At 42.3% G+C, this 17,241-nt stretch overlaps 1 protein-coding gene across 7 annotated transcripts in view; it reads right to left on the bottom strand.

The window, feature by feature from the left end:
- The window catches only part of ABCC8 (ATP binding cassette subfamily C member 8), a 146,281-nt gene that overhangs the window by 56,699 nt on the left and 72,341 nt on the right, over nucleotides 1–17,241 (bottom strand). For 4 of the 7 annotated variants that reach the window (XM_038406458.2, XM_043517608.1, XM_043517609.1 and 1 more), the window contains 6 exons: nucleotides 15,196–15,301; nucleotides 14,851–14,961; nucleotides 12,624–12,699; nucleotides 12,430–12,535; nucleotides 4,144–4,179; nucleotides 1,080–1,115 (listed from right to left, as the gene is read on the bottom strand). In XM_038406458.2, coding sequence (XP_038262386.1) covers nucleotides 1,080–1,115; nucleotides 4,144–4,179; nucleotides 12,430–12,535; nucleotides 12,624–12,699; nucleotides 14,851–14,961; nucleotides 15,196–15,301 — 471 coding nt within the window. The remainder of the gene's footprint in view (nucleotides 1–1,079; nucleotides 1,116–4,143; nucleotides 4,180–12,429; nucleotides 12,536–12,623; nucleotides 12,700–14,850; nucleotides 14,962–15,195; nucleotides 15,302–17,241) is intronic. The other 3 variants (XM_038406460.2, XM_038406462.2, XM_038406463.2) reach the window with 3 other exon arrangements.

The following is a 17,241-nucleotide window of genomic DNA, read 5'->3' as shown; positions in this document are numbered from 1 at the left end:
CTTCTCTCTCTGAAAGTCAGGCCTGAACTACCAAACTTTTCAGTGAAAAAGTACATGCAAACACATAATTTAATGGAGAAAGAGACATTGCGACAAACCTACTTTATGCAGGTTGCAAGTAAACAACTGCAACCACTGGATAAACAACTCTCTTTTTCCAAGAAGTATAATTTTTCATGACAAAATGTGATGGACTGTTCACATTAGCTTTACCAGTGCAAGGAGGCTGATAGTCAAATTCAGCCTTAGAGTCAGTGGGCAAAAGTCCATTAACTTCACTGGAGTGTACCCAGTGGACTCAGAGTCAATTCCATATTGATGTATCATTTAGGAACATGGGTAAATAATTCAAACTTTTTACCTAAGTCCATATTCAGGCCTGATTTTCAGAAGGCAATTCAAGTCAATGTACATAATTAGCATCTCTGAAAATAAGGCCATTTATTTAGCTGTTTATATATGGATGCAGGTGCTTAAATTTTGGCCACCAAATTTGACCAAACAAAAAACAAAAACAAAAAACAACACACTTAATGTTGTGGAGTTAGAATTGGTGAGAAGGTGAGATACAGTATGTTGCAAACCCTTTATTGTGCTTCTCGAGCCCTGGGTCAAAATTTAGGTTGAGTGTTTCTCAAGTTTTTGCAAAATTCATGAATGTCTACTACTGATACAGCAAAAACATTACAAGTCAGCACTGAAGTTCCCTGGCATATCTGAGGGAGGAACATACACTGTGTTGGTCTTTATACCAGTCTGTGCCACTCTTTCATTTTTACAAAAAATAAAACGAGTCCCTGTTTTTTTTCCCCTCCAGTCTGGCTCAGGTCCCAGGGTAGTAGAATGCTGCTGCATCATCACCTATGAATATGCAGAAAATCCATTTATGTCATTGTCTAATTTTTACTAAAAAAGTCTACATACTTAATGGCTTTTCTTTTTGTTTTCATCTGTTCTAAAGCTTTCAGCAGCTGCACAGAAAGTAAAATAATTCAATCTGATTTCCCAGGAGGCTCAATAGTTGCTACTCATTAATAGGAGACTGATATTCTTTCCAATTAGGTTTTAAAATATTGTACCTGACTTCCATGTCAACAGCAGTTTCCTTCCCTGGGCTGCAGAAACCAAAACATCAGTTATTTTTTAAAATCTGTTGACGGCTCACCAGACACGTTAAAAATATTCTAATACAAAAAATGTGAAACTAAATAAGTAACAAGTTACATCACTTCTTTATGGTTAACATTCCAAATTCAGTATCACGATTATAGCAATACAACAGAAACAAAGCTCCTTAATAAGTACAATGCTTTTCTTTATGATATGGAAATAAAGCAGAGAAATGGGTAACTCAGGCCCCAACCTGAGAAAAGATGAATACCCTTAATGGGAATTGAGGAAATGCTAATTACACAACACTGTTATATACATTGCCTTATTTGTTACTAATCTCTTCATAAAAATGTTAAAATCTTGTAGGTTTCTCTAATTCTGATCAGATTTTATGTTCTGTTTCAAATCACCTTATTTTTTATTTAATGCAGATACTGTAAAGCATTCTAGTTCAGATGTAACTATCAGACAACTGAGTGCCTCTCCTCCACATTCTTACAGCCTTTATGTACACAAAACTCCCATTTATCCAAAGGATATTGCTAAAGTATTGCAGAATTTGTATGCTGTTGCACATTTAGCATATTTCTCAATTCAGACACAAAAAACATATATTCAAAGTCTGGATTATTTAAACATTTTTAAAAATAGAAAGCTGATGGAAATGATAGCTGTACACTTGGAGCCCAATCCTGCAAGTTCAGGACATTTATAAGCAGACAAATATCAAGTTATAGAAATGACGACAAAAGAAACATTACAATATTCAGGTTTTAGAGTAGCAGCCGTGTTAGTCTGTATTCACAAAAAGAGGAGGAGTACTTGTGGCACCATAGAGACTAAAAAATGTATTTGAATACAAGTGAGCTGAATGCATCCGATGAAGTGAGCTGTAGCTCACGAAAGCTTATTACAATATTATTATGAAAACAATAAAAAACAAAAACAAAAACAAAACCCCACAACCCCGCCCCCCCGCCCAGTACCTTTTTTTTTTCATTAAATCAAGAGTAAAAGGGGGCTTAATTGAAAGGTACTGCAGCTGTTTTTCTGTATATCATATAATCCTGGAACTCATACAGAGTCAATTTCTGCTCTCAGTTCTCCCATGCAGTCACACTGATTTTAGAGGGGTTGCACAGATGTGAATTAGGGCAGAATTTTGCCTATAGTGCAAACACACTGTATAAGGATTTCACAAACTGTTTAAAAATTCAAAACACAAACACAAAGGAAGATTAGAACCTTTAACAAACCATGTTTAGTAGGAATAGTAACAAATAAATGCAGTTTTATGCTAAAAAACCTCCTGAAATACAAGGAGTTCCATCTATATGTACAGGTTTCAGAGTAGCAGCCGTGTTAGTCTGTATTCGCAAAAAGAAAAGGAGTACTTGTGGCACCTTAGAGACTAAAATTTATTTGAGCATAAGCTTTCGTGAGCTACAGCTCACTTCATCGGACGCATTCATCTATATGTAGCTATCAATACACGCACACTACAAATGCACGACAATATGTTACAAATTTATAACAAAATTCCTACATCTGAATGAAACATGAAGGTTATTCCTCTTGTTGTTAGTAAGGTTAAGGATACACGAATTACTTCTAATAATTTGACAATTTAGTGCTAACAATGAGCAGATATAGCTATTACAGCAAATGGTACGCACTAAATTATTTTTTATTTAAAAAACAGTAATCTTGTCTACAGTTGGTCAGCGGCCTCTCTGTTTATTAAATTATTTTCATTGTCCTGGCTGCATTTTGAATATAACTGATGACACAAATAATGAAATAACTACATTTTGCACAGTGTATTAATCCAGTGTAATGCAAACCAATAAAGAATCAGCAAGCCATATGACTTCTGTCTCTTTATAAGCAGTCAATTGATAACCCTTTTTCACAAAGAAATATTAGTTGGTTTGACAATTCGGAACAGGTAAGGAGAACAGAAAACTTGGAATCTGGCTCAGGAATTAGACATAAGGAACTGCTTTATAGTAATGGCAGATAAAGAGGCTGTAAAAGAACATTGGAGAGTAAGAGGCAAATGTACTGAAGGTCAGGAATAAGATCTTGTCAAAGGGATCCATCAGATGCATACTTAGATGGGAAATAAGCATAGCCAAAGGTGCTCAATCTGATGGGTTGGGGGACAAACTTGAGAAACAAGCAAATCAGTAGTGGAGGAGCATGAGGATACAAAAGTAACAGCAGCAGAGTAGTTAATGCTTCAGAGAGCCAGGATGACATTCTGGTCAGCAGGGGATATACACTATAGGGAGAGTCAGAAAAAAGGACAGTGTGAAATCCTGGCTCCACTGAAATCAATGACAAAGGTCTCATTGATTTTAATGGGGCCAGGATTTCACCCATGATTTTTAGAACCATCACCTGTACAACATTCCAGACACTTGCATGCCAGGCTAAGATGCCAAGCATGGCAATGTCTGTTCCAGAATGAGATTTGTGAAGTATTCCAGAAATCCAAGATGAACTCAGCTCTCAAATTAGCTATAAGGCAAACATGATTTCCATGTCAGGATGCCAGGCCAAGACATGGACTAATCTGGACTCCCCACATATTTTTTAATTTCCCACATGCCCAAAGACCTGGGGGTGTGAAAATAAAAGCCTCATGACAGGATGAAGGAAATGAAGACAAGGGTAAAGGTGAAAGATTGCATTAACAAATGAGACTTTTAAAGTGATAGTGCTAGAAAGTGCTGATTAGGGAATAACCTGATTTAGGAATTTACAGTGGGATTCATGAAAGCACTTAAGAGATTTAGGAGCCTAAGTCATTTAGGTGCTTTGGAAAATTTTATCCTAAGTGCTTTAAGAGCACAAGCCCCGCTGACTTTAAAAAAAACAAAACAAAACAACACACACACATCTCACCAAGTTTTTTCTTTTTAATAGTATTGAATAGTTTGACAAGGTGAATTCCCCGGTGGTTCCTTCCACTGTGATTAATTTAGTAGAAAGTAGAAAGACCAACAATCACATATAATACCATACCTGACATCTTCCCCTGTCTCGCTGTCAGGAATACTGCTGTATCACAAATAAAAAGCAGACAAAGATGGTTTACTTAAGTAAATATGAGCAATCTGCCCCAGAAAGAGTAACAATTAAATTCCACTTTGGTATAGACTGCAAACACTGTTTATCACAGGCTGCTGCTGTTTGAAGACAGCAGCATCTGTTTCTGCTACAGAAATTGCCCTTTGTTTTAGCAGTCATAAAAAAAAAGTGAATTTGTGACCAGCAGTGTTTTCCTCATAGTCAGCTCATTCAGCTCTGAACAACACTTGAGGCTTCTATAAGTACCTAGGAGTATGTCTTCCCAGCTGGGGTCAGCACTGTTCTTAGGAGGTGTGCATATGTATGTAGGTGTGTGAGAGGGACGGAGGATTATTGTCTAGACTATTTTCAATTGTATCAAGCTGTCTAAAAACCAAGTTGTTTTGATACAGCAATCTATTAAATATATAAATGTGCCATGCCTTGTCTGAGTCATTCTAATTTCAGGTCCAGTGAGAAGAATGGAAATCAGTGAGTGTGTCCAATGGGGAAAACCAAATGAAATTAGGAAGGAGTACAATTTTTGTGCTTCAACGGGAGCCACCTAATTACCCTATTTCTGCTAACAAATGCAAGTTTGTGCAGGCACATGGGAAAAAACTACACCTGCTGTTTAAAAAGCTAGGTTATGGTCCCCCTTTGAAAAGTTAGTCCATAATAAGCCATCTTGGTACCTAAATTCAATTGCCTACAAAATTCCCGACTGCAAAATTCTCAACATGTTGTATTTTTTCTGTGTATTATTGTACTAAAAACACTCTCCCACACACAATTAATGTACATTTTACTCACATAAGCCACTACATAATCAAAAATAAACCCCACCATGCCTTCCTGTCCAAAAGCCCATGAATCTCAATGCATAGCAAGCTTATTCAACAGCAATATATTCTTTATTGAAACACTGAAAGGGCTGATATATTGAAAATCTTCTCCATCCCTTGCATGCCCTGCACAAGGACCAGGGACAGTCTCAGTCCCTGTAGCACACATTGCTCCCAAATGGGGGTCAGGGAGAGATAGAGACTTGGCCTCACTCCCCTATGTCAGCCTGTTGAGTGGGTTAGGAGCAGGATTATGCAGTCTGCATGGTCCTTCTCTGCACTGGGTAGTGCAGGAAGGGACTGCATCTCTCTCAGTGTGATGGGTAGTACAGATCCTTTCAGATGGGTCACTCATGGCCTGGATCATGCATCCTACTGAGTTCTCCCCTCAGGAAACTTGTGCCACTCGACTCAAGGCAGTGCCTGAGTGGCACCATCACCCTCTGAAAAAGAAACATGTGCTGCAGCAATACACTGTGATGAGCCTGTATCTGACTTACTGCATTACCTGAATCCTGATCCTAGAAAGTGGTGGGTTTTGTTCAAGTAATGCTCAATCAGGTCCTTGCTCTGTGTTTCTGTAAAGTATTGAGCATACGTTCTCTAAAAATAATCTGGTCAATATGCAGTGGCTGTCAAAAAGCAACCAGAACATTAGAAACCTTTAGGAAAAGGGTAGATAAGACAGAAAATATCATAATGCCGGTGGATAGTACGCCCACACTTTGAATACTGCATGCAATTCTGGTTGCCCAGCTCCAAAAAAAAAGATATATTAGAATTGGAAAAGTTGTAGAGAAGGGCAACAAAATTATTAGGGGTGTGGAACAGCTTCCATATGAAGAGAGATTAAAAAGACTGGGACTGTTCAGTTTAGGAAACAGACAGACAAATAAGGGGTGATAAGATACAGGTCTATAAAATCATGAATGGTGTGGAGAAAGTGATAAGAAAAATGTAATTTATCCCCTTCACATAACACAAGAACTAGGAGTCACCCAATGAAATTAATAACCAGCAGGTTTGCTTTAAGCATAAGGAAGTACTTCTTCACCCAACATACAGACACCCAGTGCAACTGATTGCCAGGGAATGTGTGAAAGCAAAAAGTTAAGAGTTAAAAAACACACACCAGATACATTAATGGAGGATAGGCCCATCAATGGCTATTAACCAAGATGGTCAGGTATGCAACCCCATGCTCTGGGTGTTCCTAAACTTCTGACCCTCAGAAGCAGGGATTGGATCACTCGATAATTGCCCTGTTCCATTCATTCCCTCTCAAGCATCTGGCACTGGCCGCTGTCAGAAGACAGGGAACTGGACTAGATATACCATTGATCTGACCCTGTATGGTCATTCTTATGTTCTTAGGAGAACATTCCCCCAAATTCAGTCTTTTTTGCTTTCCTCTGTGTCCTCCGTCTTCTTCCCCTTGCTTTACCTCCTTATCCCCACTATTCTGCACATTTATGGCACCTTAATTAGAGGGCATTTGATTTCAATTCTGATAGGGCCACATTCCAAGCATTACAGCTGTGACCACTGCATCTTGGGCCAAATTTTAAGATATTTGGGCATCTAAAGATGCAGATAGATGCTTACTGGGAGTTTCAAAAGTGAGTAGGCACTTAACTCCCATTGAAATCAATGGGAATCATACATTTTCTCTAACATATATGAAGGATAGACCTTCCAATTTCATTAGAGCAATGTCCTTGTGGGAAAGAATTTGGAGCGATGGAATTAAGAGTTATTTTGTAATGCGAGTTACTGGAGCTAAGAATTGCCCTGTACTGTAACAAAGCCCATACTAATCTGCATGGCACATATTACTACCTGAGCTAGTACAGCAAACTATGGTGATTTTTTGATGAGATTACCCTCTTTGAACCTGAGGCCTTGTCTACAATGGCAAGTTTCTGCACAGTAAAGCAGCTTTCTGCGGCTGTAACTCTCGAGGTGCACACGCTGCCAAGCCACTTAGTGCTCAGAAACTACGCAGTTACAGCACTGTAAAAAAACCATCCCGATGAGAGGCGTACAGCTTTCTGCGCTGGGGGTAGTGCGCCGCAGTGCCAGTATAGACACCCTGGTTGATTACGGCGCTGTGATTGGCCTCCGGGAGGCATCCCACAATGCCTGTTCTTGCCTCTCTGGTCATCGGTTTGAACTTTACTGCCCTGCCCTCAGGTGACCAACCATCATCCCCACCCCGTAAATTCCTTTGAAATTTTGAAAGTCCCTTTCCTGTTTGCTCAGTAATGCATGCAGTGGTCTCAGCACATTTTTCCAGGTGACCATGCCTGCTCCACACACCAGGCGATCCCCGAGCTGCTGGACCTCATCAGCATTTGGGGAGAGGAGGCTGTCCCGTCCCAGCTGCGCTCCAGCCGTAGGAATTATGATACCTACGGACAGATTTCACGACGCATGACAGAAAGGGACCATGATCAGGACACACTGCAGTGCAGGGTCAAAGTGAAGGAGCTGCGGAACGCCTACCACAAGGCGCGGGAGACAAACCACCACTCCGGTGCTGTGCCCATGAGCTGCCAGTTCTACAAAGAGCTGGACATGATACTTGGTGATGACCCCACCTCCACTGCGAAGGCCACTGTGGATACTTCGGTGGCTCACGTGCCAGTCCAGAGTGGACCGAGCCAGGAGGAGGAAATCTTGGACGAGGATGTGGAAGGGAGTGGGACCCAGAGGCAGAGAATGACTCGGAGGTCAGAGATGCATACAGCCAGGAACTCTTCGCTACCCTGGAGGAGGCTAACCAGTCACAACTGTCGGAGCTTGGCCAAGTGCAAACAGGAGAGGAGGCCCCTGGTAAGTGGCTTTGATTTTGGGAATCACTGAAGGGAGTTGTTGGGGGCAGGAGGGTTGCAGAAAGCAGGCTTGTATTTGTTTGATCCGCGTACCACCACATGCCTAGTCTGAGTGGTGGAACAGGCTGTTGATTGACTCCCTCACTTCATGGAAATCTGCCTCAGATCTCCAGGAAACTCTCCTGGAGATACTGGGCAATCCACTGCTGCAGGTTCTTTGGCAGAGCTGCTTTGTTTCTTGCCCCATTAATAGTAACTTTCCTGCACCACTGTGCTGTCACTGGGGTGGGGACCATTGCTGCACACAGGTGAACTGCATAAGGGCCAGGACAGAAGCTGCAGTCTTGGAGAAGACCCTCCCTTGATTCCCTGCCCACCCTCAGCAGCGAGATATCTTCCATAATTAATACAGCCTGTGGAAAATGTGGGGACAGGAATGATTATTAGGCACCCCCTACAGTGTTGGATCTCCCCAAGAGCCATGTGCCCAGTGTACAGCAGGGTCCGGGAACACTGATCTTCCCTGCCCCTGCAGCTACTCACCATTTTAGGGGGCTTGTAGCTCATGTGTGCTTGCCTGGGGTCAGCCAGTTAGTGACAGGTATGTGAATAGTGGCTGTGTTTTAAATCACTGAATCAGTGGTTTGTGTGTTGCGAACAATACTGTTTCTGTAAAATATTGCATTTTGGCTTCATGGAGATGACCTTGAGAGCCCAGCCTCCCTCTTTGTTATAGCCAGTTGAACGGGACAGCAAGAAGAGGGACCAAAAGGCGAACGCGGCGCGCCAGAATAAAGCTATGGAGTGGCTCTTACACGTTATGGAGTGCCAAGCTGACACTCTCCAGGAGATACTAGCACTGCAAACCGAGCAGCTCCGTGCCCACCCTCCTCTGCACAAAACTCTTTCCCATGCGCCCCCCAGACACTGCCAACACACTCTTATCAACCTCCTGGCTCCAGGCTGTACCCACTGCATTCCACTCCTTCCCTGTCACTATCCAGCACTGTGGACTTCACTAACCACTGCACTCAACACCCATCCCTCTGCAGTTTGGCCCTGCTGAAGTACTCCAAGTACTCACTGCACTGTACTCCAAAGAAGAAGGCTGGATATGATCCCTAAACATACACAAATCTTTAACTGTCCTGGGACCCCACCTCCTCCTGGGACCTTCCCTTCCCCCATATCCCTCAGTGCTGATTTTTTTTTTAGCCTCTCTCCTCCATTTGTTTTTTAATAAAAGAATTGTGTTGATTTGAAAACAATCTTCATTGTCTTAATTGAAAGCAAACACAGCCCTGCAAAGCAACAGACAATTATCTTAAACCTTCATAGTGCATTGTCTGCACCAATCACAATCACCTCCTAGCACTACAAGCACTGCACTCCTGAGCATAGCAACAAATATTAGTGGCTTTCAGCATCATATTGCTGCCTCAAGGCATCCCTGATCCTTATGGCCTGGTGCTGCACCCCTCTAATAGCCTGGTCTCTGGCTGTTCAAATTCAGCCTCCAGGCACAGAGCCTCAGTGGTCCAGCCCTGAGTGAAGCTTTCACCTGTCCCTTCACAAATATTTTGGAGCATACAGCACGCGGCTATAAGCATCGGAATATTGTCATTGGCCAGGTCCAGCTTCCCCTAGAGGCAGCACCAGTGAGCCTTTAAATGGCCAAAAGCACACTCAACAGTCATTCTGCACTTGCTCAGCCTGTTGTTGAACCGCTCCATGCCGCTGTCAAGGTGCCCCATGTATGCCTTCATAAACCACAGCATTAAGGAGTAGGTGGGGTCTCCCAGGATCACAATGGGCATTTTGACTTCCCCTACAATAATCTTCTGGTCCGGAAAGAAAGCCCCTGCTTGAAGCTTCCTGAACAGGCCACTGTTCCGAAAGATGCATGCGTCATGCACCTTTCTGGACCAGCCTGTGTTAATGTCCATGAAATGCCCACAGTGATCCACAAGCACCTGGAGAACCATAGAGAAATACTCCTTCCAACTAATGTACTCAGTAGCTAGGTGGTCTGGTGCCAGAATTGGAATATGCGTGCCATATATCACCCCTCTGCAGTTAGGGAAACCCATTTGTGCAAAGCCATTCACAATGTCACGCATGTTGCCCAAAGTCATGGTCTTTCGGAGCAGGATGAGATTAATGGCCCTGCACACTTCCATCAACACAAGTCCAACGGTCGACTTTCCCACTCCGAACTGGTTAGCAACCGATCGGTAGCAGTCTGGAGTAGCCAGCTTTCACAGTGCAATTGCTACATGCTTCTCCAATGACAGGGCAGCTCTCATTCTCATGTCCTTGTGCCACAAGACTGGGGAGAGCTCATCACACAGTCTCATGAATGTGGCTTTCCTCACCTGAAAGTTCTGCAGCCACTGTTCATCATCCCAGACGTGCATGACGATGTGATCCCACCCCATCACTCAGTGCTTGTTTCCCAAGTCCACTGTGGTCAACACCTCCATGAATGCCACAAGCATTCTCATATCGTAGCTACTACACATGGTGAGATCAATGTTGCACTCCGCTTGCCTTTGTCGTTTAAGGAATAACTCCACTGCCACTCATGACATGGTAGTCAGAGTGAGTAGCATACTGGTCAACAGATCGGGCGAAGAGGCAAAGCGCGTAGTACACAAACCATTGAAAGATGGCGACAAATGTGGATGGAAGCACAGGGATTGCTGGGATGTGAAGCAATGCATCATGGGGCATTGGGACAGTACTCAGGATACCCTGCAACCTACCTCCACCTTCCCACAACTCTTAGTGGCAAAAGATGAAGAGCTTCTCTGTGGGACAGCTGCCCAGAGTGCACTGCTCTGAATACCGCTGCAAGTGCCGCAAGCGTGAACATACTATGCGCAGGCAGCTGACAGTGTGAACACACAACAGCAGTTTCCCTTCAGTGCTCTCCGAGCGGTGCTGTACCTGCTGGCGCTGTAACTCTGCCAGTGTGGCCATCCCCTTAGAATCTGCCTGGCCAGAAACTAGAAATCCGTGCAGCTCCCATCTGGTAGCGGTACTGCAGGTGTGCACAATTTATATATAATTGAAGGCAACGCTCAAACTGGGACCCCTGCAGAATGTTCTACAGACTGTGGTTCTGAAAGATGAGAAAAGAATCTTGCCCTTGGGAAGTCAGTAGGAGCTGTGCTAAGGTTGTTTCAGTTGGAAGCTCTTGTGTACACGTGACAGATAGCAAAGCAAATGTGATAACTGCTGGATTTGAACCCGTCATACTTTGGCACAATGGGATAAAAGAAATTAAAACCAGTCATGACCTTTACACTGTTATTGAGCACATACTTGGTCAACAAGCCAGTACTATTTATAACAGTCTGATAAGACTCAATTTCGTCTGCTTTAGTTTAGAATCAGCAGTAAAATAAAATTTTTAAATAAAATATTTACAGTTTTACTGAAATGGAGTTATTTCAGCTAATCAGAGTGAAAGGATACGCTACAGCTGCTGATGCACAACTTTCTTGAGGTTATACTCTGGTTTCTCTCCAAAGCTGTGCGGCCTAATAGACAGAGCACTGGACTAAGACTCCGGAGACCAGCTTTCTATTCTTGGCTCTGCCAACAACCTGCTGGGTGACCTTGAGCAACCCACATCACCTATCAGTGCCTCAGTTTCCCAACCTGTAAAATGGGGATAATGATACTGACCTCTTTTGTAAAGCACTTTGAGCTAGGTATCATCAATTATGAAAAAGTACATCACTCTGATTGGCTGAGGGTGAAGTTACTTCTCTGAAACAGTGCAGTATGTAAAATCCCTGTTCATTGATTGGCTAATAATGATTCTCAGCCAATCAGAGCATCCTCTAACTGCATGGTTGTTCCTTAATTCCCAGTCAGTTGGAAGAAAATGTATTTATATCTGCTAGATTCCTCTGCAACTTGTCCATAGACTTCACACAAGCAATTGTACCTTAAAGAGTTTTAGTTCACAGTGCCTAGTAAAACTGGAAAAAAAAAAATCTATTCTTGTAATATGCCCAAGATGAAAAACATTCACACACATTTATCTCTGATAATGAGCAGAGATGGTGGGATGTGATTGAAAATCTTATAAAAGCACAGTATACAATACATTAATTGAAATTTGACTTGATATTTCAAAGACCAGACTGACTGTCTCTTATTCAAATTCTGGGGTGCAGTCGCTTTCTCTCCACATTGCCCATACAAAAGCCAGACATAACAGCCTGCCCTTGTTGGAGCACAGTAACAACTTCTTCTGTGTCCCCTTGAGAATGGCATACGGACAAGACTATGCTCCCCCAACATGGCCCACAAAGCAGGCCAGGTGCATCAGGGAAGTATCCTGAGCACACTGCGATTTTTCCAATACCTATGATGCGAGACCATGGATGAGACATGGTGACCTTTAGGACTAACTTCTCCCCTTGGATACATGTCCACAACACGCACTGAATTCACAAGAGCTGTGTACATGGCTCTGAGGGTAGAATCTGGCCCTTTTCTGACCTATTACCATTCAGCACAAACATGAAATCTTTAAATAAAGTTACCTGTTCCAGAATATGTTCCCAGAAGTCTTCTGCATCTCCCCAAGTGTCGCAAGCAAGAGTGAAGACTTACCACAGCCCACCTGTCCTACGATCATTGTTAACTGACCTGGGAGAGTGGGAAGCATATTTGAGGTTCCGATTACCAGACATTTGCTGAACATGTGTTAATATATACATCTGCTGTGGTTTTTTACCTTGAGGGATTCGGATATCAATGTTGGACAATGCTGCAGATCCTTCAGGTGTCCAGGTGAAAAATCCATTTGTGATCTGTGGCAATATGTTGAGAAATGAAAAATGGAAAAAACCCCACCGTCAGAACACACCTGTTTGTTTTTGGCATACGAGAGAAACATCTGTTGTCATCCTTAAATTGGACATGAGACCAGGGTTGCCTCTGCTCAAAGAAGAAAAGCTGAACCCTTCAGTGCCTGATTTTCAAAAAGGGGCCCCCTTTTCTCTGACTGATACTCTGCACCCATGTGACTGTGAGAGCTAGTTGAAAAATGGTGAAAAGCTTTTGTGAGAAGTTTTTGAATTAGTGTGTGAAACAATTCTGATGAAATTCTGAAACAATTTAAAACAATTTAACCAGCTCTTTATGTGCAGGTGTCAGCCTTCATGTGATTCTACTACAAATTCTGCAGCTTACCTTGTGGGTTTGCCACATCTTAAGTGTTAGGAATATATCAGCATGCAAAACATGGGTGACATTCATCCCTGTGCATAGAGCAAGCACAAGGTCTATGTACCACTTAAATGGTTCAGGGGCCTTGGCTGCTCTCTGTAGACCCCATAAGACCACTCTTTTACATGGCTGCAGTCAGAGTCCCAAGTGTAACAGGTTTACAGAATTTTCCACATAATACGTCTTCTGAAGCAGAAATTAAGTATTGCTTCAATAGTCACTCTTAGGTTATTTTCTTTTGTGTTTCTTATGTATGATTCTCTGCCAGGTTTTGAGGTAACTTTTTCCCTCACCCAGATTTATCTGATCCTTTCTTCACTCCTTTTAAAAATTACTGTAGAGTAGTGCTCCAGGGCTTTAACTGGAGTGAAGCTTTCCTGTGACACTCCGATAAATGGGGACTTGGGGAGCAATTTTTCAGCACGGTAGATGAATTGGGCTGATTGTCCTCTCTTACTGAGAGAGAAGCAGGAATGACTCCACCGAAGAAGCCAACAGGTTTACAGCGATATAAGAGCTCAGAGTCTGGCCCAGCATATTTGGACCTGGGAAAGAGGTAGAATGGGGCATCGTTTTGTGTTGGCTTGCAACTTCCACAGGGGAAAAGTGGCATTTGTTACCTTGGGGAGCCACCAGGAAAAAATGAGAGAAAGGCTTTGGGGTCCTTCCCTGTCTCTCTAGAAGAAAGGCAGCAGCCAAGGAATCTTTACTTGAAAAAGAGATTCCCTGGGGAAAGGAACAGCAAGGAACTGCCTGGGATGCAAGAGAAGCCAGGAACACCAGGGCTTGGGAGCAGCCCTGGGTCACCTTGTGACAATGGTGACAGCTGAGGGAGCCAAAGATTGCAGTTGCTGGCAGCTGGCCCTTGATCAATTTTTTTTTCTACCCTATTTACAGTCAAATCCTGCATCCATAGTCTCTGGCTATATCACTACCGTTCCAGAGTCCTGGGGGCTGCAAAATTCTCTCTCCTGTCTCAGCACTGCCTGATATTCTTTTCCCCAGAAACAGTGGATCTCTGAGAAGGAGCCTATCTTCCTGGCAGTCTGCCCCATGCTAGAAAGGCTCAAGGACTCAAAAATCAGAACAGTAATCCCATTTTACCTCTGAGCAGAGTCAGGATATGTACCCGATTCTTCAGAGTATAAAAGCTAATGCACTAACCAGCTGTCCTACTTAGTCCCTTTAGTAATAAATGAACTGGCACAGATATCACTCATTTTGTTGTCAGGGATGCACACGCTGTAGCAGACAGGCTAAATAAATAACTCCATCATTATAACAGGCATCAACATTTGTTACTGCCAGACAGTTCTATAGCAAGTCAGACACATCCATCTTTAAAGTGGGTTGAGGGCTTCTAATCCTTTCTTTGGAGAAGCTGGAAGTTTTTGTTTTGTGGTTAGGGCCAATTGTTCAAAAACACATGAAATGTAGAAGGGCTGAAGGAGTTTTAAGGAGGACATACACACAACTATTCAAAAGCAATAAACTGAAAATCAATTCAGCAATCTGTTCTTTACTTGAAGCAAAATGGATGGCAACAGCTTCTTTAGGAAACAGTGGGGATAAAAAAAATTACTCTTTGCTTTTGGGTTTTTTTTAAGTGGAATTAGGTGTCTGGCAGCTCTAGATTATCCAATAATTTTTGACCTTGGAACTGTAGGAGTTTAAGAATGATTATTAGTCAAATTTATTAACAGCATTATTAGAAAGAGTGACCTTAATATCACCTTTACACAAAAATCATCTCCTTCTGTGATGTTAACAGGTCTTCTCATGTGAGAGTTGTAATTGTTCCAGTCTTCTCTGGCAGGCCTCTTACGGTTAACAACTCTGAGGGGCTGTGCAAGATCAGGAAGACAGAAATACATGGTGAATGGTGATGGGACGAGGAGAGTGCCTTCAAAACACTCATGCTATGATCTACAGGAAACAGGATATTAAGATGGATTTTTACAATTGCAGCCATTAAATTAGTAGGAAGTGGACAAGATTATTGGAGTGATCTGCCAGGAATTAGCAAGGGGAGTAAATCAGTCCACCCACACAGTATACAACTGAACATTACTACTTACAACCACCTGGTATTTGCTGTGGTTGTCTGCATTTCTTGGCTCTGAACATTTATCATGCTCTTCTCCAATTTCTTCACTTGATAAAAATTCACTCAGTTTCTGCACACTGAAAGCAGAGAAAAGGGATTGGGCAGAATGTAGAATGCAAAATTTTTGATCAGTGCAATGTTCATTAGAGGATACCCACTGCAGTGCCCCAGCTATTCAGTTTACTGTGTGGCTTGTACATTTGTTCTCTATAAAAATATGCAGTAAGGGATGTTTCTGCAGTGAAATTTAAAAACTGTGCAGTGTTCTCTATCACAATCAATGACTTTATAATAATTATTTTAGATACTTCTCGGGTCCTTCTACTCCCACCGTCAGTGTCTAGGAAGGAGAAATTGGGACAAAACATTTCTTTAGTTTAAACAATGAGACAGAGATTAAAAACTTAATCACAGCTCATTTTTGAAGCCACACGCTGAAGCAAAACCATTAATAGGTCACTTAAATTAATGAAGTGCCACAGAATTAGTCCTGAGCAAACTGACAAGAATTAGGACCTTCGGAGAGCTTGTTTTACTTCCAATAGGCCAAATTCATCTATTGTGTGAGCTTCAGAAATGAATTTAGCTCACTATGGCACTAAGGATGAATCTGTCCCCGTGTGTTTACAGAGGCAGACCTGCCTAACAAATACAATTGTAAAAAGAATCCTGGAGACCAGCATTAAAGAAGAATGAACAAAATACTCCCTGAATATTTAACATTTAGTTTGTTAGGAGGCTAAATATCTTTATCCTATCACAGCCCATGATGTTGACTCTCCTGTGTGCCTGCACATGCTTTACAATGTCCATCCATGTAAACTGCTGAGACAATAGGCAAATCCATTCTGCAGCGCTAGAATAATAGGTTAAATCCTGAACAACTCAGTACCAAAAAAAAAAAAAAAAAAAAAAAAGACTGACAAAAAGGGAAAGAGTTCAAATAGCAGCAACCAAAATGAGGAGGTGCTGGAGGTACTGATCAGGGCTGATCTACAACATTTTGGCACCTGAGGCAGGGAGCTCAAATGATGCCCCCATGCCCCCTTGCCTGGGCCAAAACTTTGAAAAGTCTCAATTCTCCCTTCTTCCTGTTCTACTCCTCTCATGGTACTGCTCTGCTACCTACCCCAATAAAGGAGAACTAACAACTTAAAATGCCTTGTTCAAAAATGTTAAGTAACACTTAACTTTCAAACACCTGAATAGCAAATGTAACTTTTCTTGGCTGCACAGTAAACACTGGCATTTTTATCTGTTTGAATAATCAAAGCGGTGCTTTCCGTGCCTTCTTGATTGCAAAGATTTGAACTGCTTCCTGCTGAAGGTCCACAGTCTGGGCCAGCTCATGCTCTATTGAGATGGTTGCAAGGCTGAGCAGCCTATCCTGTGTCATTGTGAAGCATAGATGTGTTTTTATTAACTTCAACTTGAAGAAGCTGTGTTGTCCACTGGCAACTGTTACAGGAAGTGTTAGAAGTATGAGCAGAGCAACAAAAGCATTTGGAAAGAGGGTGGTCATCTTATTTATGCACATATATTCCAGAACAGCCTTTGGAGTTGATCCTCCTGAAATGCATCTTGAAAGGGCTTTCAGTTCATCACCTAAATCACTCACATCAATATCGCGCACGTCGTCATGTGTCAACACTGTCTCTAGTGCCCTGCATTGCTGGTGTAGGTCTTCTTCAGGTATAGTGAGGAGCTTTGGAATATCATACAACATCCCAAATATACTGCTGTATTACTTGAGCTGCATGAAACGTTCTTCAACTGACTGTATTGCACAATCTAGCACCTGATTAAAGAATTCAACTTTGAATTGTTGTTTGGGGTCTCTTATGAGATTATCCAGTGCCTCATAATCAAAATGCCTTCTTCTTTGGTGACTTGTATTCTTGAATGGGTGGGAAAATAGCTTCAGTGTAAAGTTCCTCTGCCAACTTTTGTGCACTCTTCAGAACGTTTTGAAATCCCTCATCTGACCGAGAAGACTGTAGGTATGACTTTGCTTTGT

The sequence above is a fragment of the Dermochelys coriacea genome, chromosome 6, assembly GCF_009764565.3.
Source record: "Dermochelys coriacea isolate rDerCor1 chromosome 6, rDerCor1.pri.v4, whole genome shotgun sequence".
Classification (NCBI taxonomy): domain Eukaryota; kingdom Metazoa; phylum Chordata; order Testudines; family Dermochelyidae; genus Dermochelys; species Dermochelys coriacea.
Note: the sequence above shows the minus strand (reverse complement) of the source record. Positions and strands in the feature narration are given on the sequence as shown.